Here is a 22,677-nt window from a genome sequence, read left to right as displayed (position 1 = left end):
CAGAAGAACAAATCCAGCTCGGTTCACTCACTTCTGAAGACACTCATGACAGGGTACTTCACATGCTCTAATGGGCAAGTTAACCAAAACAGTGAAATACAGATCTGGTTGGCAGAGCTCCCATGACTTGATAATACTCCTCCATGTCCTGCTAAGTAGTTCTGCTGGGTTAAATTCTTCTATGGTGTTCTAGCAATCTCAGTATATCCACTTTATCAGTTTAAAAACACTGTTGGCATATTTTATGCAAAATATTCATAAGACGAGAGAACGTTAACCACTGGATGCATACTGCATGCCACATGGTGCCTTTTATACCAAGGCATATTATAAACTTTGTGAGTTAAAGAAAAAAAATAAAAATCTTCAAACAGTTAAGGCTGAAAATAAGGCTTTCCTAAATCTAAGTGAGCTAACTTCTAAACAAGTGCTGCAAAAGACTAGGAAAAAGAGGAACTACAAATGCACAGCTTTTTCCATTGATACAGTGGGGAAAAATGTTAGGGGAAGAACACGGTATTTTCATCCAAGTGAAAACAGTGTCAAACCCCTTTTTCAGGCACCAGAAGGGTTTGGTTTAATTAAAGGCTCATCTGGTGATGTTTGTACCTGTAAAGAGTCATTTCACATGCTACTTAAATGCAATCACCTCAAACAGAGTATGAAAACATTTAAGGGACTGGTGCTGTGATGCGTTAAACATTTGCAGTTTCCATGTTTCTCAAGCAACCAAGTGAACAGTATGGCAAGCTGAGTATTAAGTAGTCTGATGAACGCTCTCAAACTTTAATAAACAGCAATACAATAGAGAAAGTTCCTGGTAACATTGTTTAAGATTTCTGGTATTTCTTGTGAGATAAACAGTGAGTCATAAACAGTTAGAATCTTAGTGTTATTTGGGTTTGGTTTATTTTATTTTTGTTTTTGTTTTTTGGTTTTGTTTGTTTGGTTGTTTTTTTTTTTTTTTTTAATGTACTCATAATTTTGTTCTGACATTTGCTGTTAGACATTTGAGTCAATTGACTTAAAGGGAAGAGTGCCACCTACTGAACCAGTAAAAGTTTACCTTGCTTCCAAAGCTAGAAAATAAAAATGGATAGTAACATTCACTTCTGTAAAAAAAAAAAAAAATAATCATTCCAGATTCCATATTCACATTACAATATCCACACAGCAGGAAAAAAGGTGCAGTGGTCAGGGTTTGGTATATCCTAATTAAAAACAGACAGAAGAGGAGAATTTGAACATGGGCAGACATCCCTCAAGAGAAAGCTGACATCAGGGGAGCACTGTGATCAGAAAGCATGAAGCCATTCTCTTGTCTGACTGAGAAACTACTGATGCAGTATGCATTTCAAAGGACTAGAAAAGGACAGTTCATGACCTGTGTACAAGACAGCAGACTCCACCTTCCTAGTATCAGTCACATTTCTTAAAATTTAATACTTGACACACATGTAAGTAAGTACTAGGTATCATTCACTTTTCAGTATGTTCTCTACATAAAGCCGAAGTTTCATTACACAGTTCTGCACCCCTTGATCTGTAGAAGCAGCTTAAAAAGCACAAATTGCAAGTCTCTGGTATCTACATAATTACATGTGTAGAACAAAATTTTCTGAGGTGAAAGTTATTTGAATAGTCCGCAGTTCACACAGTAACACTGCTATGGTAACCAATAACCTATGAATACTACAAAAATAAAAGCACACAAAACTATCAGCAGCTAAGGAAAAAAAAATAGTTAAACATGTTACAGAAGTCTTACTTACAATTATATGATTCATCTTTAAGTACTTGCACATTAAAACAGAAATGTTCTCAACTGTCACTTACCAAGTACAAGAAATATCCACCAAAGCCAGTACTGTCCATTGAAATATCCAGTAAAGTAATCTGAAAACTGAAATTCATACACAAGGCTCAGCTGCAGTAAAACAGATGTCTAAGATGCATTTAATGCACCGTGCAAATACAGAAATCACAGAGGAAAAAGAAAACTTAAATAAAAGTAATATATTCAACTAAAATGCAAAAACTGGTATTTGTACAGCAGTTTAATATACAAGTAACACTTCCAGCATCAGTTGGTCTGTGGCAAAGTTATTTTAAAACCTCTGAAAAAATCTATGTGTGTGTGTGTGTTTGTGTGTGTAAAAATCCCCCAAACTTGTATTACTTGCCAGAATCATCTGACATTTTCTATTATAATGAATCACCACTTGTCGGATTCTCCTTTTTCCCCCTCAATGCCTGCCATCCCAAACACATTACAGCAGCCTGCTGCTTTAGATATTAACACCAAAAGCCACATTAGTTTAATCTTATCAGACAGGGATGTTCTGCTGACCCCTCAAAAGAGGAGCTTTTGACCTTCTGTATACCCCCCTACTGTTAATCGCTGCCAAGAATACCAGCCCCATAAAGACCCCCAACTCATTAAAGTCTTTTCATTTTCAAACCAGCATTCAGTTCCCAGCAGTGAGCTGAACGCAACTAAATGAACCTTGAAGTGGCATTTCAACTGTTCCTGTTAGTGACCATGGTAGGCAGTTTTGTCCTCCCTGTGATGTGGGAGGCAGCTGGAGGGCAGGGTGTGATGGTATTGGAGACAGGTATCTGTGCCTTTACCAGACTTCAGACTGCATGCTTCACTGATAAAAAGGCTAATCAAATATCTCCAAAACTCACATAAGAAGTGGGAATGGGGAGATGTGTTAGAAGTTGCCAGAAGGAATAAAATAACTTATTTACTAGCTCTGCACACTTTTCATACACTTCCCACCCTACTATCATTCGGTATGTTTACTGCACCCTGCCACAGTGCTTCCCATTTGCCATTTCTAGGACATTTCAGTAGTATGAACCAAGAAATCACGTAACAAAAAAAAAAAAAAAAAAAAAACTGGGCCACATATGCAAACAGACAAAAATCCAAGACATTAAAGAACTCCAGATATAGTTGCTGAGTTTTTTCTTCAAGTAACTGTGCACTGAGATCCACACGTTTTCTCCAAAATAAAGCCAGATCATGTGAATTCTTCAAAGGTTTAACCCTGTGCTGTATCCATTTCTACAGGCAATCCAAGAAAAAAATATCAAGAAGCAGAAGTGCTAAATTGAACTAAAGAACTGGTAATTACATTGTCCCTATATAAATACTAGCATTTCTCTGATTCAGAGTAAGCATTTCATATATTTTTGACACTTAATTTAAATACCAGTGAACACTCAGTTCGAAGAAAGTTGGCAACATTATTAATCCCATTTCACTTGATAGTTGGTATTTTCAATTTTCTAAACATATATATACCAACATACTTTGTTAAAATTATAATTTCATTTAATTGGAAAGAAGATTTAGTAAAACCAGGAATCAAATACTGGCCTGTGTGCATTACTCTTGCTCCTTCTTTAGGCAGAAGCAGCCATGGCTGCAGAATTTCCCCAAAAGCAAAATCGCGTTCTTCCCCTCACTCCCGGTAAAAACTGATGATAGAGTATATGTGAACTCAGACTGTTTAGACACTATTAAGTTTTGTACTACTGACCCTGTGTGAGAAAGGGCAGCACAAACCCTCAGAGGAGCTTGAAACAAAGGAACAGGACAATTCTGTGCACACACACGTGCTTGTGTGTTACCATAAAAACAACTGTCGGCATACACCTTATGAGCCTTCTGCTATTGTCTCCAGAAAGGGAGACAACGCAGGAAGATGATAACCTTCACTGTGAAAAAAGCTCCACCCCTGAGGTCTTGGAATTGGTCAGCTCCAATATTTTAGAATTAGCATCAGTTTATATACAATAATTTAAATATAGTCTAGAACATTATTCAAGGACATTTAGCATATATTAATTTTTGTGCTTGTTATGAGCACTTTTTCAAGCAGACAGAAATAATAAAACTGACACAAAGAGCAAGTTCTGCCCTCTGTTTAGTATGCCTCAAGGGAAGCTGAAAATATCCACACTGAATGCATAGTTGAAAAATTCATGTCTTCTCACTCCCTTAAGATAAATTCCATCCCAAACCCTGAATTCCAACTAAATACACCAGAATCACATCTGGTCCAGTAGCATTCCACTGCCCTTGGGAAGAAAAAAAAAAAAAAAAAAACAAACAACTAAACCAAACCACAACACAAAACAACAGAAGCCCACCTAAATGACCCTCAGCTCTAAGGAGGATGCAGGACATCTCCACGAAGGACCACGATATCTCTTCTCTCTACAGCCCTTGTGCTATTGTGCTAAAACCAAATCAAGTTAACTTACTAGCACCCACAGAGAGAGGAAAAAAAAAAGTTCATAATTGTCAGGACGTAAAAGATAACTAAGTTATCCAAGATCTTTCTTCATTAGACAGGATGAGATTCTAAATGTTGTGTCTCAGACACACAAAATTCAAGTTCAGAAAAAATCATTACATTTCATCTAGGATCCACTTAGTCAGCTAAGTAACTTGCACTTGGCTACCACACCTTTCTGAAAAGTATCTAGTCTTGCAGTGAAAATATCAAGAAATTGAGATCTAAGATGGTAAAAATGTGACTAACTTCCTATTCGATTTTGACTTGACTCAGTATGTATCTTACAAGGAATAAAAGAATCAGATACAAGGAATAAATGTTTTCTGATTTCCCACCCCCACCCCCCTTTATAGGCTGAGCCATTTATAAATCTTTCATATAGGACACTATAATACCAGTGACATTTTAGGTACTTGCTCCACTTCTGAATGCTTTTAAATGTCTGTGCAAAGAACAAATCATTTATTTTAGTGGAAAAATGAGTGTAAAATGCTATGTCAGATAAAAATAGCTTAAGCTTCATTATTAGCAAGCACATATGAATATATAGCAAGTAAATTCTGTACTGAAGTGGAAGTCAGAGAAAACTCTAGGCACTCTGTTAAGCACTGGAATTTAACCCACTGATTTTTAATTCCATTATTATATATCCTTGAAGAAATTGTTATGGTTTGGTTCTACAAAGGGAATCTACAGTGTAAATCAAGAAACATACCCGTACAATGAGAATCCACTTGATCAGGGACAGACCAAATCCACAGATTGCACCATACCTTCCAGCTATGGTATTTGTTATACAGAAGGATAAACAAAATCCAATCCAGTTGAAAATAAACGCCACTATAAAATAAAAGAAACAGTAGCTTCTGTTAATCTGTATAGCTAAGCAAACAGACTGAACATTAATTTCACTTTTAGACTAATAAGGACATGCTTACACAGTCAGTTAATTCCCTTCCGGTAATTCAGGCTTTCAGAGATTGACTTTGAACCCAAACATTCCCCATGGTATAGTCACTTAATAACAAAGAGAATGGTAAACAGGCTGGAACCTACTACTTTAAACAAGAGAAAATTCCACCATAAAAGAAAGAATTACATCGCTACAGAAGCCTAATCAGATGACACGAAGGGTAAATGTAAACAAAGGACTATAACATACATGACCTTCGATTAAACCGAAGTAAAAACCCTCCCTACACTTTTATAACCAAAAATATAGTTATATGCACACATACGTGCATGTATCAAGGCCGCATATTCAGCTTTATCCAGCTTGGATCAAACAGAATAAAAGTATCTGCTCTTGCTCTGTAAACATAGTATAGAAACAAAGGTAAGTTGAGAAGCTGATGTTTCACTGGTTACTGTCTTCTCTTTTAGATCTATATTCAAGCATAAGGTACACGAAGCCTTGGAAGTTTTACACAGAAGCTTAAGAAATCAAGATACAAAAAGGACACTGAGCATAACTACCACTGTTCCTTCAATGAACACTTCTACACAACTCCCAGCAGTTTTACAATTTGAAGTTTCATATCTGCATATGTACTTGACAACCAACATCATCATCTGTATTGACTTCAGTCTGCATGCATTAGGTCAAAGTGTGGGAATTCCCAATTAGGTGATGTCCCAGCTTTGGGAATAAGTGAGGGCAACTAACGAGAAAACCATCAAACAAAAACTGGGGGAGCTGGCAGAAGACAACAATTCAGGAGCTCTGCAGAGGACAAGATGGCAGAAAATTGAAAACATTTGGAAAGCCACACAAAAAACACTGAAGAAGCAAGCAGGAATGGAAGGGGGACAGAGGGGAACAAAACCCCTGCACACAAATCCTTAATGTTTTAAATCCCCAAATTTAGGGAAAAAACAAAACCCACATAAAATTCAAACATTAAATCACCACAGAAAAGGCTGTCTTTACAGTAGAAGTTTGAACACTTATAGCAGAACATTAGGAGCAGAAAATTGGACAATAGCTTTCTTAAGTAAAAGTCAATTTGGGAGGGTTATCTATCAACAGCCAATGTTTTTGTAATTTAAAACCTTGTTATAACTCCTCCAACAATCCACATGAAGATACAATGATTTGCCCACAAATGCAAAATTAGTCTGTAAAACTGCAGTGGGATTTCACGAACTGTAGAGAAATTGAAGTTCCAATAGAAGTTTTGGAAGACTTTACATCAACACAGTCATTTCGCACAAGTGAGAAAACATCTTGCCTCGAACAGAGCCATAGGTAACAGATGGTAGCAATGAGAAAGCTTACTTTTATGCTAATTAGTAATCTTAAAAACAAACAAAAAACCCAAAATCAAAACAAAAAGCCCAGAACCCACAAAACCAAAAAGTACAACAAACACCTTTGAATAAATGCTGATCCAAACTGTTATATGGAGAGAAAGAAAAAACAAACAAAAAAAAGAGAGGGCATTTCTATTGCATAAGAACAACACTGTGACACTAACATTTACCTATCTTTCTAAAACACAAGAAAAACGTTTGTATTTGAGAAAGCCTGGATACATTGTTTTGAAAACAGGATTTCCCTATTTTAAGCAAGGTCTCCAAATCCACTGTACTTTTAAGAGTAACAGATTTTCAAAGATAGTTCAACGCATCTCTATCTGTGTCTCAGCATAACAGCTTGCTGCTCTCTCCCTTTCTCTCCACCACTCAAGCGAATTATTGACAAGGGTGACTTCAATTGTCGCTCCAAAGACAGGCGTACAAAAAAGGATAGAAGATAGACATGTTTCTAATGGATAATGCAGACTGGAGGAATTCCCAGAATACTTACAATTTTAACAGGCAAATATTAAAAAAATAAGTATTTTTGTCACACCTGAACTAATTTGTATATGCATTATAAAAATTAGATTTCCCAATCATAAATACAGAAGGGGAAAAAATTAGTTCTAATAATCAAAGTTGAACACAGTGACAGTTTTGCCCTCCTTTCAATTTGACCTAAAGGAATATTCAAAACAGAATCCACAGTCACTGGATAAGTATTTGGTAGATATTTAACACTAAGTTGTTTGCCCAACTCCTGAAGGCAAAGATGTCAGCACGTTCCAATGTTGTTCCCAATAGCTTTTTTTCCTTTAACCAGTGTGCTGTTTCATCAATTTATATAAACAGACAATGCAAGTGGGAAAGAAAAGGCATAAACTACACAAAAGTTGTAAACTATGCAAGTTCAAATACCCCAGTAAAACTGGGGCTATATACAGAAGAAAAATCTCACTCTAAGTTTCAATCTGTAACCATCCATTAGAAAAATTCTGCAGTGAACACCTAATTGAAATTCCCTGTCTTCAGCAGCAAGAGGAATGTATACTTCCACCTCTGTAAAACCTAGGCAACATATTAGAGAGATTTTCCCAATATTGCCTTGGTGTTGCATCATTTTGTCAAACTTAAAATGGGCAAAAATAATGTCTACACATTTTCAACCTTTCCCATTGCTTCTCTCTCACCTCTCATGTGTCCTACTGATATTCCATGTATCATCTTCACTGTCTCATTCTGGTCACAAAATCCATTCTTTCCTTTCAGAAATGCTTCTTCCTTCTGAGCAGAATCTAACAAATAATATTTTTATCTATCTTCCAACTGGTTTTCTCCACATCAAGATTAGCCTCAGCAACCTATCTGTATCTTTTTCACAAGGATTTCCATGTATATTCTCTGCCAGTCATGCAAGTTGTCTGAGCTTTGCAGCCTACATTGCATCTGAAAAATTACTAGCATTATTTTCTGTGTAATTCCTGCCTCACCTCATTATTGTAATAAAAGTTGTCCATAATTCTCATCCTTATATTGCCATAGAGAAACCACAGCACAAGTTTCTCCACTAAGCTGAGAGAGAAAATACAATGGTGAGGGGACAGACTGGTAAAAAGAATGCATCTACTTTTTCCTCTAGATGTATCTACTTCCTTCTCTGTCTACTAAACAGAGACACCAAGTCACCATGCAAGCTTCTTGCTACAACAAATGCAATTCTCCACTATTTGCCTGCATTCACCCACTTGGTGAAATGCAAATGGCTGCTCAGCAGTTAGAGATGACTTCATCCTTCATACTGCTTCAGCTCCCCATGACATTCTCATACAATGTTCCTGGTCTGACACTAACACACACTCCCATAAAGAAGAAAGCCAATCCTTAAAAGAGATAGAAAACCTAACAAGTTGCTACAACCACATCATGGTTTTAACTGAAAAAGCATTCTTAACTTCTGTTTGCCCATCCCCTTCACACAGTTAGGTTCTGTGTTCATCTTCTAGACTCCTGCTGCAAGACTAACCACTCTGCAGCAAGAATTGTTTCCTATCCCAGAGGTCTTTAACGTTTGGATCCATACTTGAGCCCAGCCTTCAACTACTGTCCTTTTTCTTTTAATGAATTTCAGACATTTAGATGAAACTCACACTGACTGCGCTGGCAATATGATTCCAGTCCTTCATTGCTACTCTAACACCATACAGACAAACAGGATTGATAAAGGTAAGATTTTTGCATTTTATACATTCCTCAAGTGCCAACAAGAAGAGAAAGTAAGTCCATATTAATGAAATTCACATAAAAAGAATATAAGCTTTAAAGTTATTTCCTCATGACAACAAAACTCATAATGAACAACAGGTAAGAAGTTGCTTTTTGGGTGGAGAGGAGTTGGACTAAAGGTCTTTTTCAATAAAAAGTCTTCCTGATATCCAGTGTAGTGTCAACAACAATTATACTTGTATTTCTTTATGGTTTGCAGTAAGGTAGTCCTAGAATCTGATGTGTAAAATAAGGCTATCCATCAGCTATTTCCACACTGAAGGCTCTCTTCTGATTGGCAGTGGTCAGCAAAGGATTTTTCATATTGAAAATTAAAGTTAGAAATCAAAAGTCTTTTCTCTATCAGCAATTCCAAAGAAACTGGAGTAAAATAATTCAACTTGGTTTTGATAAACAAGCTTGTATCTGTTGGCATTCTTCATTCTCCAGTAACTACAGGGGCAATGCAAAGATGATATATGAAACTGTACTTTGTCATTAATAATTTATTAATCTATGCTTGCTTTTTGTCAGTGCTCATTAAGTTGCAAAGCAATATTGACACCATCCTTTCCTTGTACTCCTTACAATTTACAGTAAACAAAGAAAACTTAGTTTTTCAAGTTATTAAGCAATCTTGTGCAAAGGTTTTGAGTTGTACATATTGCAATACATCAGGAGATACAAAAATAATGACAAGCATACTAGAACAAATTTGCTTTTTCCTCAGTTGTTCTTACAGTTCACTTGCCGATGTTTTTTACCATAGCTACATATTAATCGTTTGCCTTAAGTTTATATTCAGTATCATGAAAAGAAGCCAGCAAAACTTGCCTGAAGACCTATGTTGGTTCCAAATTTTAACCAGGGTTCAAAGCCTGTGGTAAGATCATAATGGCAACTATATATACAAAAAGTAACCACGGTCAGTTACATCCTTTAGTCCGCCATTTGCTTGTCCAATGACTTATTACTTTAACATACAGCAAATGCCAAAGAGCTTAATATTCCATACCTGGCCTAGGTTTACTAAGCACACTTCAATAAATAATACTTTCCAGGTTTTCATGCATCACTAGAAATTATTCTTCCCACTCCTGCACAGAATTTATTCTATTCCTGAACTGGAACGTATTTTTGCTCCTTCCTGAAGGGCTCACCTGAAGTCTGAAAATCACTAGCAGCATTTGCTATCACCTTCAACAGACAATGTTGGTTTTTTTCTATTAAATGATGAATGTTCAAAAACTTCCCTAAGCAATTTATTTTTACTGCTTCATTACCCTTGTGGATTTTTTTTTTTTAATGCCCAACTAGAAGCTTCCTTGTTCCAAGTATTTTGTATTATATCCAACATGTATGGAGAAACCATGTAAGTCAAATTCTTCCTACATTAAGAAAGAATTTAGGTGATTGTATATGAAGGTCATACATTCCTAGGTTTCAGGGACAATCCAAAACTTCCTTCCATGGTTTCAAAGAATCCAGATGAGTTCTACAATTCCTTCTGCAGTCCACAGGTGAAAAGGCTGGTTGATATTTCTAAAGTACTCTTTAAATATAAGAGAAAACTGTATAAGCCTTTTATTACTCCCCAAAACAACCTCCTTCACATAACGAACCAGGATGAGCCTATCAGACATGACCCAAAAGACTTCCACTACAGGCAGATTAAGCATCAAAACCAAACCCTATGTGTTACTTGCTCTATTGCCATTACAGTTGTGTTCAAAATGGAAAGAAACAGCCCAGAAATTCCTCCTTTTTGTTGCATATATTTAAAAAAAAAAAAATCATGGTGAGAAACTCACCTATTAACAACTTCCTCTGGCATTCTGAAAAGTTTATACTACACTGTATAAGGTACAGGTGAATTAAAAACATGTAATAGAAAAAATATATTAAGTGGTCCAATAGTAAAATTTGCTGCATTTTGCATTCATAGCAAAATTAATATATTCACCAATGTATTTATTTGCCTCAAAATCAGAAACTGACAAACACCAGCCCTGACCATTAGAGAGCAGATTCTTTGCTCACCAACACAATCACAGACTTCAAAAGCAACACCAGTTTCTTAAAACATATGATTTTATCACATATTAGAAATAAAATAGGTTGTTTTCCAATTTTTTTCCTCTACATTTCTGATTCAAGTGCTGAAACAAAAAATCCACCTGTTCACGCAAAGCACTTTTTACTGTATCTTCTCTCATTCTATTTAGTTCTGCTAAAGAGAACAGAACTTCCCAGCTTAGACAGGAAACAGCTTTGTACCTTGCGTGCAACAAGCTCCTAGAACAAACAAAATGCCCTAACAAACAGTTCTGGCCACTAGATGGCCTCGAGACAGCAATTTCATGCAACCTGGGCAGCTACCACTAGATGGTAGCTGTGTACCACCAGTTGATTGCAATATGCAGGTAAGCTCAGTCAAAAGTTTATTTGATTATACTTCAGTTGAATAAACTGAAATTTAAAAAGCTAACTTCAGTGCTTTATATTTAAAACAGAGGCAGCCTGTCTCTTCCGCCCCCCCTTACTCCCCCCCCAAGATCTTTCTACCAGCGCTGTCCAGTCACAGGAGGAGCTGGGAGAACACATCTGGAACAAGCCGTTCTTTCTATGCTCCTCTCCGTACAGCACAGTTCATGAACTGTTCTGCATTTAACTGAGGGAACTGATTCTAGGCTCTCTGTGATCTGCCACTTCTACTTGCAGCTTTTAAACATATCCCACCCTGGGGGAAAAAAAAAATGTACTGTAAATTTTGTTTTAATTCCTGTTCTCTTAAATCTACACGTATCAACTTTATGGAGAATTTTATCTCCTTACTAGACGGACAGGAATACACCACCCACTATTTATGATCTAACCTTAAGTTAAGCTCATTCGTCATTTAGTTCTCCAATTTCCCTAAGAAAAACTACTGCAAATTAATACTACAGGTCTATAAATGCTATGAGTTTTTGTGAACTCCTCATACTACAAACACAAACAACAATTAAACTTTATCAGTTTCCATATGTAACAGTATCCACAACAGCCAACACAGATCCCAATTAAGCATACACTTCCATAAATATCCTGCATGTGTAAGCTCTCATTTTATGTATTTCATTCACAGGCGAGCAAACTTGGCAGGAACAGTCTCAGAATAATCAAGAAAAATTATGACCTACAGGGTATTTCTCAAATTTGTAAAAGTAGTGCTCTGTGCAGTCAGTCTCAGCTAAACAGCTATTTGAAGAGAAAGTTGCCAGTTTATCCAAGTAAACATCTGAGTTCTTGAAGGTGCACACAAGGTTCTGGGCACACAGTTTTGGCCAACTGCATGTGAGTGTCATTGGAGCCTTACTGGAGACTCTGATTCCAGTTCACCTTCTGCATAACGGGATTTTTACTACTACTGTGCTCCTAGCTGCAAGCTAACACATCTGTTTGCAGCTGTGATTTTAGGATTTAAAACATATTAGAGACAACAATCTACTTGATCTCCAAGTGCAGTACTAACGAAGATCTGAGCCGGGATTTAAAAGCAAGAACAAGTTTACACAAAACAGAACCTGAACAGATTAAATACAAAAAGTTGTAGCACAAAGGAAAGGAGAAAAAAAGGGAGAAAGAAAAATTAAGCCCTACCCCATTTTGCCCCAAATAATATATACCCTTTCTATGGTCCAGCTGCGGAAAGAGGTCAGACTATGAAACCCACTTTGTTACCCCATATATGTATTTAATATGATTGCTATGCGAGGTAGACACGTATTTTTATCCCAAGATGCAAACACCACACTGTCCTAGTACACTGTATGCCAATGTGGAAAAAACTTCTGTGAAAGTTCTGTAAGCTGCATCTGTAACAGTTAAATAAAGAGACTGTGAAAGACATTAAAGAAAGAAAAACTAAGATGAGCTCTAGGTTGAAAGACATAAAGGAGATTTCAGTGGATAATCAATCAGCTTTCATCCTGATGAATGCTAAAAGAACAGTTACATTCCCAACACCAAGCTTCCATCCAGGTTGCAAAACACATTTATTTCAGAAAGGGAAAATGTTCTCAGTAATATGAAGTTGGCAAAACAGAAGCAGCTTCTTTCTGTAAGTAACTTACAGTGGGTACCTCTAACTTTGTTTAACACAGTACATAAGTTACAAGATAAGACATGCACAGTGCACACACACAGTTCCTGAAGAAGTGCTATAGTAGTGCTGGTTGCAATCAGACATTACCTGAAGACAGTACATTTTGATATGCTAGTGGTTAGTTCAACCTGAAAATAAGCACTGTTGGATTTGTTCAAAAAATCCACCCACAGCTAATTTAATTCACTATGCTAGCCTCAGCAACTTTTATATGGAACATCACCTCTCAAATTTTTTCTACTTAAAAAATCAATTGCCACATTTCTGTGATCCAGTCTTTAATTCAAGTTGGTACTCCAACTAAGCAATAACAGAATTTCCCAACTCATAGATAAGAATGCAGCCTTACAATGCCTCAAAACATTTACTATGATTTTGCTATGTCTCCTTATCTCTAACAGATGCCACAGAAAAAAAGTGCAACACATTTGCTACATCACAGGAAGTGTTTAGATCTGTGTACAGGTAAAAAAAAAAAATCCAGTCATTACATTACATTAATGCAGTTTATCACAGCTATCTTTTATATTCCGTAGAACAAAGGTGCAATTAAGATACCTCAGTAGGTCTGGGATACAAGATAACTTACTGAAAAATGCCAACATGAAGATGCCATCATTGCCCACTCTAAGCTGATCTGCATCACTGAAATCATCCCGTGGTGGATACTCTTCTTCCTGGATTTACAGGTTAGTGATAATTTAGTGAAAATTTTATTTTAGAATAACTATTTGTAGGATTAAAGTATTAATTATGTTTCTAAAGCTAGATGAAAATTGACATTTCTGTAACACATCCACATCAAGGAAGTTGAAAAGAAAAATAACTCATATCTATAAAACAAGTCTTATTTATTGCTTATATACAGACAGACCCCAAATTTAACTGAAAAACTTCTGTAGAAGATATGTACATACTGCCTGTTCATCTTAAATGAAGCTGGATATTATTTCACATGGGTACTTAGACAATCAAAACTGTAACTATCTTGATATGCAGCCAAGCTACTAAATGTGTTTTAGAAAAATCATTACATAGTATGTTCTGTTTTTTTCCTGCCAGAAAAGTCTTTAAATGCTTCCCAAAATATAGAATGAAGCTTTAGAATAAGGTTAGTATCTTAAAATAAACTGCTGATGCAACAGCACTGCACTAACCAATCTGACTATTCTATAACCTCCAGAAAAACACACAAAGCAAAGAAAACCTCTAGAGACACTAGAGGGTGCGAGCACATTAAAAGTCTTTTAAAGTCTCCTAAACCCCAAAATTGCAGTACTTTTAAGTCAAACAAAAGAAAACAGAGATATCAATCAAAACAATCCAAAGATTTCTCCTATCATGTCAAAATACTCTATTTTAAGATCCTGAAAGCATGAGTTTGCTTTGTTTCTTAGTATTTGATTTTCAACAGAAATTGGCAGATCTTATGTATGCAGTTCTGTGCACAAGTAAAACACTGCTGCAACTGTAGACTGGCAAACATAAGAGTTTTCATGATGACAGCACTTAGAGAGAGCCTGATGAAAACTTTAAAACCAGTTAAACACACCATTTTAAATACTTAAATGAATAACGTTGAAACAGTGCAGAGTGGGTGAATCAAGTTAAATAATGCTGCCAGTAGCAGCAGTAATATGGTACAGACATAAGCATGAGTAACATTCTCCTTTTCTCCAATTAATCACAATGCGTTAGAATTGAGATAAGACACGACCCATTTAAAAAAAAATAAATCAAAGGAGATTAGTTCAAGTGAGATTTACTTAGCTGTTTCACCCACAGCAAACACTTACTACTGAAATAACGTACTTCTAATTTTAGCATACTGTTCGGTTGCTGTACCAAAAGTTATTTTGTATAATAAGTTCGTAACTAAAAGGGCATTAAACGATCACTGTGAGCTAAAGCTCTGTCATGTGATTGACATGTTCACCTTGTCAACACAGCAAAATAATTTACCAGGGCATAGTGTTTATGGTTAAAAATGTACTAGAAAGAACTGTACCAGCTCAAGGCAGCCAGCATTACTCTTCATTACACAGCCATGAAATTCCAACTGCGCTATTTAATTTCAGATTAATTAACCAGGACTATGTATCAGACAAATTACTTTAAAAACACTGCTATTCACATAGACAATACTAAGGAAAGCTCAAAAAGCTAGCTAAACAACAATCTTAATGGGCTATAATTCAACTACATAATTTCAGATGTCCCTAAATGGTCATCTTAAGTGACTATGAAAGCATTAGTTTATTTAGCTCAACTTTGCTGCAGCTACAAGACTCATGGGGGGCGGGAGGGGGGAGGAAAGCAAGGGCTAAAAATGCATTTAATGAAGAGCTACATTTGAATGCGCTTATATTTGAGAAGTATGCCACAAAAGTTCCTTTTTCAAGTCAGGACAACAAAAATATTTTCAATTTTAATTTAAGAAAGTCTACAGAACCCCATATAAAATAATTTTTGGACTTTTTAAACTGTCTGCTAGCTACTGTACTTCATACTAGCATTTCCAAACTAATTAGTGAGTTACTCTTTATGCAAAATGTTGCTTCTGAAAAAGAAAATTTTGCTCAACTAAAATAACAAGCTTAGCAGGTTTCTCTATATGCACAGGCTTCTCTAAGGCTTACATGTGTGAGAAACACAGGTCAATATATAACCTAGGGACATGAGAGCAGACATTTGCAAGTAGGCACTGTTGCAGTAAGTGTGAACAGGTTGTAATTTATCATACTCTACAAAGGGAATTATATTAAACCAAGCTCTATTTACTGTCTCCAAAAATTAGCATATGAAAATTATCAGAATATTTAAGAAATTAAATAGTTTCCTGCGCTTATATCATGTTCAGCCTGTATCTGTATCCTTTAGTATTATGCGGTTTTATAATCAGTCCTGAAGACACAAGATACTAATTGGCTACTGCTCAAACCCCTCAAATACTGGCTGTCTTTCACAGTGCTCTCATTTAATCCAGTTGGTGTCATTTACCCCAGTTTTTCTTCAAAATATAATTGTTTGCCACCATTCACTGAGGAATGAAAAAGAACAATGAAGAAAGACTGTTCTCTCTGCTGATGACTAAAACTAAACATAATTTCATAGTAATACTTCTATTAGATATTGACATTTTTATCAATGAGAATAATACTCATTTATGTTTGGTTTGGGGTTTTTTTTCTTTTTAATGAGAACAATGTCATTTAATGCCACACACAAATACATAAAATATATAATACAGTTTCAATATCTCATACTGACTTTTGACAAATTTAGCCATGTTAAGGATCATGGACAATATTTCTTGTTCTCTAAATATGCTGAGATCTGTATAAACAGAAAACTTTCTGTTCCTATGATCAGAGAAACATCTAAGCAGAAAAATATATTATCAGCATAAATAGCATGTCACACAGTAATTTTTCGAAGCGAAAAAACATCAAATGATATACAGCATCTACTGAGGTTAAATCTATTAACTCCTCTGAAACTACAGTGCTCTGTAGTATCCTGGAAAAAGAGGACTGTTTTTTTCCCACAATGCTTTTTAACTTCTTTCAAATTGAAACCTAGCACCGTGTATAGTGTGATAACCACCTTTAATCAAGTAAATAAGCAGAGTTTTCAGGAACCCCTTGGATAACTAAACTGATACAACTCTTCTTAATGCAGTGAATTTATAGAGAAAAACTTCTGAGGAAAGGGTCAAATTATTTAATAAACCCCATAAATAATACCTTCAGCATACAAAACAATATGGAGAAGTTAACGGTGGGGGAGAAAAGGCACAATGAACCCCCAGAAGCATTTGTTTGCCATCAGGAAAATTCATAGTTAAAGTCTAAACTAGAGAGAACTATACCATACCTCTGGACGACTGAGGAATATTTCATCAAACAGACTCCTAGACTCCCTAAACTGGGCGTGCTAAGCATGTAAAAACAGAAAAACATAAGACAAATGCAACTGAAAAGCATTAAGTAAAAGCCATTCATTGCAACATACAAACAAGTCATTTAACCGTTAGCAATATTTTTGTCCATTTAAATTAATCTTTCAAAACTAACCCTGAGAATTTGAAAAGGAAAGCATCAAAAGCCAGGGTAACTAGTGCTATCACTACTGATGACATAGGGCTGCTACAATTTCTTTGATATATTGAGCTATCTGGGAGCATTTGAAAGAAATAAGTGTTTATGAACAATGTATTCTTGTAAGACAAACTACACGAAGGACTAAAAAAAAAAGTACTGAAAGTTTCAGTAAATGTTAACTTTAGATTGGTCATGCAATCTGTGGATGCAGGGTCTATGATGAAGTCTTTAATATGATCACACTCATTTTTTTGTAAGATCCCTACGTAATTCAGGGGAAAAAAATATGAAAGCAGTTTATTAAGTGTGTTGCCATTTTATACCATTTTCTCTCTTTTGCTCAATGACTAGGCTTGTAGCCTTCTTTACTGCACACTTTGGACTATACCATGAAGTAATAATCATCAGCTTCGTGTATCGCTCAAGGTAACAAGGACATTAACTTTTTCCAACTGTTCACATTATTGTAGTAAAGAGGCAATATATCCTCATTTTACAAGGAAGAAACTAGAGGCACAGATCATAGCAGAGTTCACATTCGTAAGAGCACTAATTTCATAAGGCTGAAAATAAAAATGAAAAAACATTATATCGTTTGCGTATGTTTTGCAAAGTGTGTAGTATACAAGTCAGATACTGTCTGTGGCTGTCACCGCTCCTGATCTCCAAGACAGCAAAAGTGAGAAAACAATTAGCTACATACCAGAAGTGCAACGTTTACATGACTTTTCTGTTCTTCCATGAGTATTCAGAGTTAAGGATCAAAATCCTTCCCCTCAAGGTGTCAAACCAACCAGTCTAATCATAACATGACCTTTTTTCTTACTCCAGTCATCTGCCAGATTAAGGCAGTCTTATTACACAGCCTTAGTCCACCCCAGTGTAAATCTATCAGAGGTATTAAATAAGGCAGGGATTTTGTAGCAGTGTCACATAGTAAGGTAATTAAAATGGCATTAATTAAAACTGCACTGGCACATAATTTTAGTATCATCTACAAAACTGGAACTCAACTTCAGCATTTCCTACTTTTTCCCCAAATCTCAACTTTGCAACCTTAATACTGTTTCTTTAATATAGCTTGTGTGTGTGCATGTGTGTGCTTTAAAAAAAAAAAAAAAAAAAAAACACCAAAAAATCCACAGAAGCAAAATGAGCAGAAATTCTAGCAAACTTGAGATCTTTAGCAGTCAGCAGGACTGTGGCTTTTAGGTACACTGAGTAGACTTCTGATACGATCTTAGTACTGCTATAAGTCTACAATGTTTTAGCCAATATCTGCTCTGGGGGAATGATGGTGTGTTCCTACTGATTCTTCATAACTAAGTGAAATTCTTGTGGTGTCAGCACCTAGTTCTTGAACATCAAGTTCTACTATTTGTTTTGGAAAAGCAGACTATGTAAAATTTTATTTCTCACTTTGTCACCATATCTTACTCTCCTACCTCTTAACTCCACATTCCTTCTTCCTCCCTACTCCTCTTTTCTCACACACCAGCTTCAGCTCCTTTCCCAGTACATTTTGTCCCCACTTGGGTTCCTGGATCCAGAAATCCGTCTATCCTTCTCCCTCCTGTTTCTCATGTAAATCTCCCTGTACTCCTTCCATATGACTGCTCTCCATTCACCCTTGCCTTTTCTTATTTTGACTTAGACTCATCCTCTCTGATCCCTGCTTGTGTTCACTTTGAGCCAGTTACCTCCTTGCCCAACCAAAACCATACTGCTCTTCTCACAACATGTAAGCTTCTAGGCTCCGAGTCATTGTCCTTCCTCCCTCCACCTACCATTAAGGCCCTTGCAATTGAATCAAGTGGTTTTCCCCTTCTCTTCTAAGCGAAAGCCAAGAATAATAAAACTACTTCAGGGCACACCAGAAATTCCTATTTCCCAGTTTCAGTGTTTTCACCAAAAGCAGTCAAGCACAGTCATAAGGTCTACCTACTTTCAGTCCTGTAATCCTACTCTGATACAGAACATTTGAGAATGTTCTCTGGGGACAGCACATTTGTGATCCCATCCCCTTCAGAGCCATAACGTGTTCATGCAAGACAACCGCTACACATTTACTAAATTTGAAGTTATATGTATCAACTGTGGAAACTCGTATTTCAAAAACTTGTAATTTGACCAAAACCAGGCAGATTTTCTGAGGAAGATAAAAAGATGTTTCTGACACAGTGGCCTGAACTTGTGAGAAATAGTTCTCCAAAGTAAAAAAGCTTAAAATGACAAGGCAAAAACCACTGATTTTTTTTTTTTTTTTTTTTTGGTTAGCTTTGTTCTTGAAATTGGCTAAATCCCAGCCTGAGGTTTTCCCTTTGAAATTCAGGTCAAGGAAGATTGCTTATATGTCTCAATCTCTCACCTCATAAGGTTCTAGACATACAAAGTTAAAAGCGACAAGAATCTTATAAGAGTTGCACATGTGCTGTCTGAAGCACCACAGGACAGATATTGTCCCTAGAAGTTAAGGTTTGGGTTGCTAATGTTCTGAGTAAGTTTAAAGGTTTGTAATTTCAAACTGAGGGCTTCATTCAGACCAGTATTTCAGCAGAAGTTTTACTTATATGACAACAGTAAGAACAGACTACACAGAATCCATGTTCCTGTTAAAGCAGTTAGAAGGTTACAACTGGAGATCATCACCTCGTAGCAGAGACCTGGCAAGTAACCATGCAAATGTCTCTGGTTCCCTACTGCATTTAGTAAAACAGATATGTGTAACAACTTCACTGGTGCTGTTACACAAATCCACTCTAACTTTAGCTGTGCGTAACTTAAAGTAAGTGGTGTGCACTGTGATTACTGCACAGCAGTCAAGGAAGGAACAGCCTCCCGCTGGGTGAGCAGAAATTTTTTTTCTCCCCATCACAAGAACACTGCAGTCAGTATGATTTTAAATGCATCTCAAATGCAATCACAGTTGAACTCAAGGTGGAGAATTTTAGTAAAAGCACTGGAAACATAACTTGAGTTTAGCATATTATGGCAAACACTACCAAACAGCAGAATTTCCAGATTCCAAAGCTTGGGAGAAAAAAAAAGGAAGAACTCTGCTTACAAAACTAACATTTATCACTAATTACCAATATCAATCTTCTGTTTTGAAGACTGTATTATTTATAATGTTAATTCTTATGAAACTATAAACACCAGATATATATCTATTACTTAATTTACAGTTTACAGTAATTCTTGGTGTGGGTTTTTTTGATGTGTACTTGGAAAATTTCCTTGAACTTCAGTATTAAATTTTTCATAGAGTAAACAACAAGGACTGTTCCTTTTAAACAAGATCCACATTACTTGGGGTTTTGTCCCTTCCAGACTTTTGGAATTCTCCTTCCTCTCTAAAGCTCTACTTTGTTAATTAATTTTTACCATGTGAAACAGTAAATATCAGTAATAACTCTACAAAGTAACATTAGTAGTGGATACCTAATTAAAAGATGACAAAATACGTTATAAACTATTTAAAAAGGGCAAAATTTGGCTTTTAAAGCTGTTTAGACAGTAGCTATGCCTCAGAGAAGACTGAATATGATATACTTCTCATAGTACAACTAACTTACACTATTTCTACAAAACCTAAGCATCCAAAATCTTTAACTAACCAGTCCACCATTATTTAAATAAATAGGCCATAATATAGCCCCGACTGTTATAAACAGTTAGATTAGCCTAACATGCTTCACAAAATTGAAATAAAGCAGAACTGTATCACTTACTCGTTGGGCAACTTCTGCTGCAGCAGCTGCCATTGCTGCAGCTTTGGCCTTCTCTGCTTCATCATAAGTAGGAAGAGAGGTAGCTACACTGTATGGAGGTGGTACAGGATAAAATTCATTGTGTGTTTCTGTTCAAAATAAAGAGGTTATGCATTTTTAAGCCAGAAAGATGTCAAGGACATTAAATTTTACATGCACATAACTACTGAGCTTTAAAGTATATTTTTTTCCATCAGATGCTGAAATTGAAGATGCTTGTATTTCAAATTCTTACAAGTTTTTTTCTAAACTTTATTTTTATAAAAATAAAATATTGAACAGCTTGATGGTGCTTTTAGTTGCTGCTCAAGGCAGAAACCTTAACCTAGATGCTGCAAGAAGCCAACAAATGTATGAACAAAAGATCACATTTGCTGGGTTACATCCGAGGCATTTCAACCAAAGGCTTTTTATCAAATCATAGAGGACACGCACAGAAGCATCCCAAAAAAAAGCTTTTAATTATCAACACCAATTAGTTACTAAAGTTCAGTAATAATCATGCTATATTTTCATTAGCATGGTCTTGCTGCTAACTCCAGTTCTGTGAAAATTAGTTTCAATTTCACCACGTTCTTTTAAAAATGTTCTTTCTGTCAAAATGGACCACAGACTTCATTCTTACATACTGAAATAGTAAAACATCATCATATAGAATAGAATTATTAAAAAAAAAATAATGAAAACTATTTAAAATACACCTTGAGCTTCCTCCTACAGCCAGCAGGAATTTCTAACAAAATTTCTTACATGGTAAAGATTTGTCAGCACAGGTCACATGATAAAAAGATTTGTCAGCACACCAACACAAAGATATTATATATAGGGATAATTCTGCATAGCTATGTATTATACTTGCTAACACTGCCTCAAAGAGCAGGGACAGGAAATTGCTCCTTTAATCACCATTAAAAAAAATTAGGTTGGAGGTTACTTCTAAAATATTTATTTGGTACATGGGAAACACAAATCCAAGCAACTTTGCTTAAACAGGGACTTCAAAGTTGCCTGCTGTTAAGTCTCCCATGCCCCAAGGAAAAGTCACAACTTCATGAGAAAGGGAACAGTGAAGAAATGGAGAAAAAGACCCCCGTTACTCATCTTTCACAAAAAGTTTTATCAAGAGCCTTTAAAGCAAAATTAATCTTTTCATGGCAGTGTTTTCGAACAATGGCATATACTTAAGAAGTCAGAGTTTTGACAAATCAGTGCTTTGTTTCTTGTGAGTTTGTTTTTATTCTACAAAGAGGCAATGAAAATTGCTAATGAGGTCTAATAATGGAGCAGTACTCAAAGATGTGGATTAAATGTGGAACTGAACTACATGCAGACTTAAATAAAACCTATTACACTAATTAATGAACATCTATTTAGTCTAGTAATTTGGAACAATCAGCATAATTTAGAAGTGTCCTCCTTCTGAACAAACCAGACAAAGGGCTGTGCACAAAAGCATAGCTTTTTACTGAAATTTTGCGTGTAGAAAAGAACAACATACCGCAGCATCGTACCACTTTGAACCAAGTTCTGATTCATACACACTCCTCCCTGACAAGCTCTTATGTAAGAAAAATACCTGAGGTTGCAGCTGCTTCTACAGCTATGCTACAGTAAGGTGGAGGGGAAGTATCTGCTTCGGATAAGGCTGCTGTCTGGGGAGTCTGCGTTGTCTCTGTAGAGGTTGAAGGCTGCTCAGCTGCTGAAGACTCTGGGGGGTCATCCTCATTGTGAAGCTTAGAAGAAAAACACACAAATTTCAGATGCATTCAGAGAATACTTTC

The 22,677-nt window shown here is 36.1% G+C and overlaps 1 protein-coding gene across 2 annotated transcripts in view; it reads right to left on the bottom strand.

The window, feature by feature from the left end:
• NDFIP2 (Nedd4 family interacting protein 2) overlaps window positions 1-22,677 on the bottom strand; it is a 47,433-nt gene that overhangs the window by 5,674 nt on the left and 19,082 nt on the right. The window contains exons 2-7 of one of the 2 annotated variants that reach the window (XM_042805998.1): window positions 22,473-22,629; window positions 20,858-20,985; window positions 16,900-16,959; window positions 13,613-13,700; window positions 5,029-5,153; window positions 1,837-1,903 (exon numbers count right to left, since the gene is read on the bottom strand). In XM_042805998.1, coding sequence (XP_042661932.1) covers window positions 1,837-1,903; window positions 5,029-5,153; window positions 13,613-13,700; window positions 16,900-16,959; window positions 20,858-20,985; window positions 22,473-22,629 — 625 coding nt within the window. The remainder of the gene's footprint in view (window positions 1-1,836; window positions 1,904-5,028; window positions 5,154-13,612; window positions 13,701-16,899; window positions 16,960-20,857; window positions 20,986-22,472; window positions 22,630-22,677) is intronic. The other variant, XM_042805999.1, reaches the window with a different exon arrangement.

This window comes from Tyto alba, unplaced genomic scaffold (assembly GCF_018691265.1).
Source record: "Tyto alba isolate M040663 unplaced genomic scaffold, T.alba_DEE_v4.0 Super-Scaffold_45, whole genome shotgun sequence".
Taxonomy (NCBI): Eukaryota; Metazoa; Chordata; class Aves; order Strigiformes; family Tytonidae; genus Tyto; species Tyto alba.
Note: the sequence above shows the minus strand (reverse complement) of the source record. Positions and strands in the feature narration are given on the sequence as shown.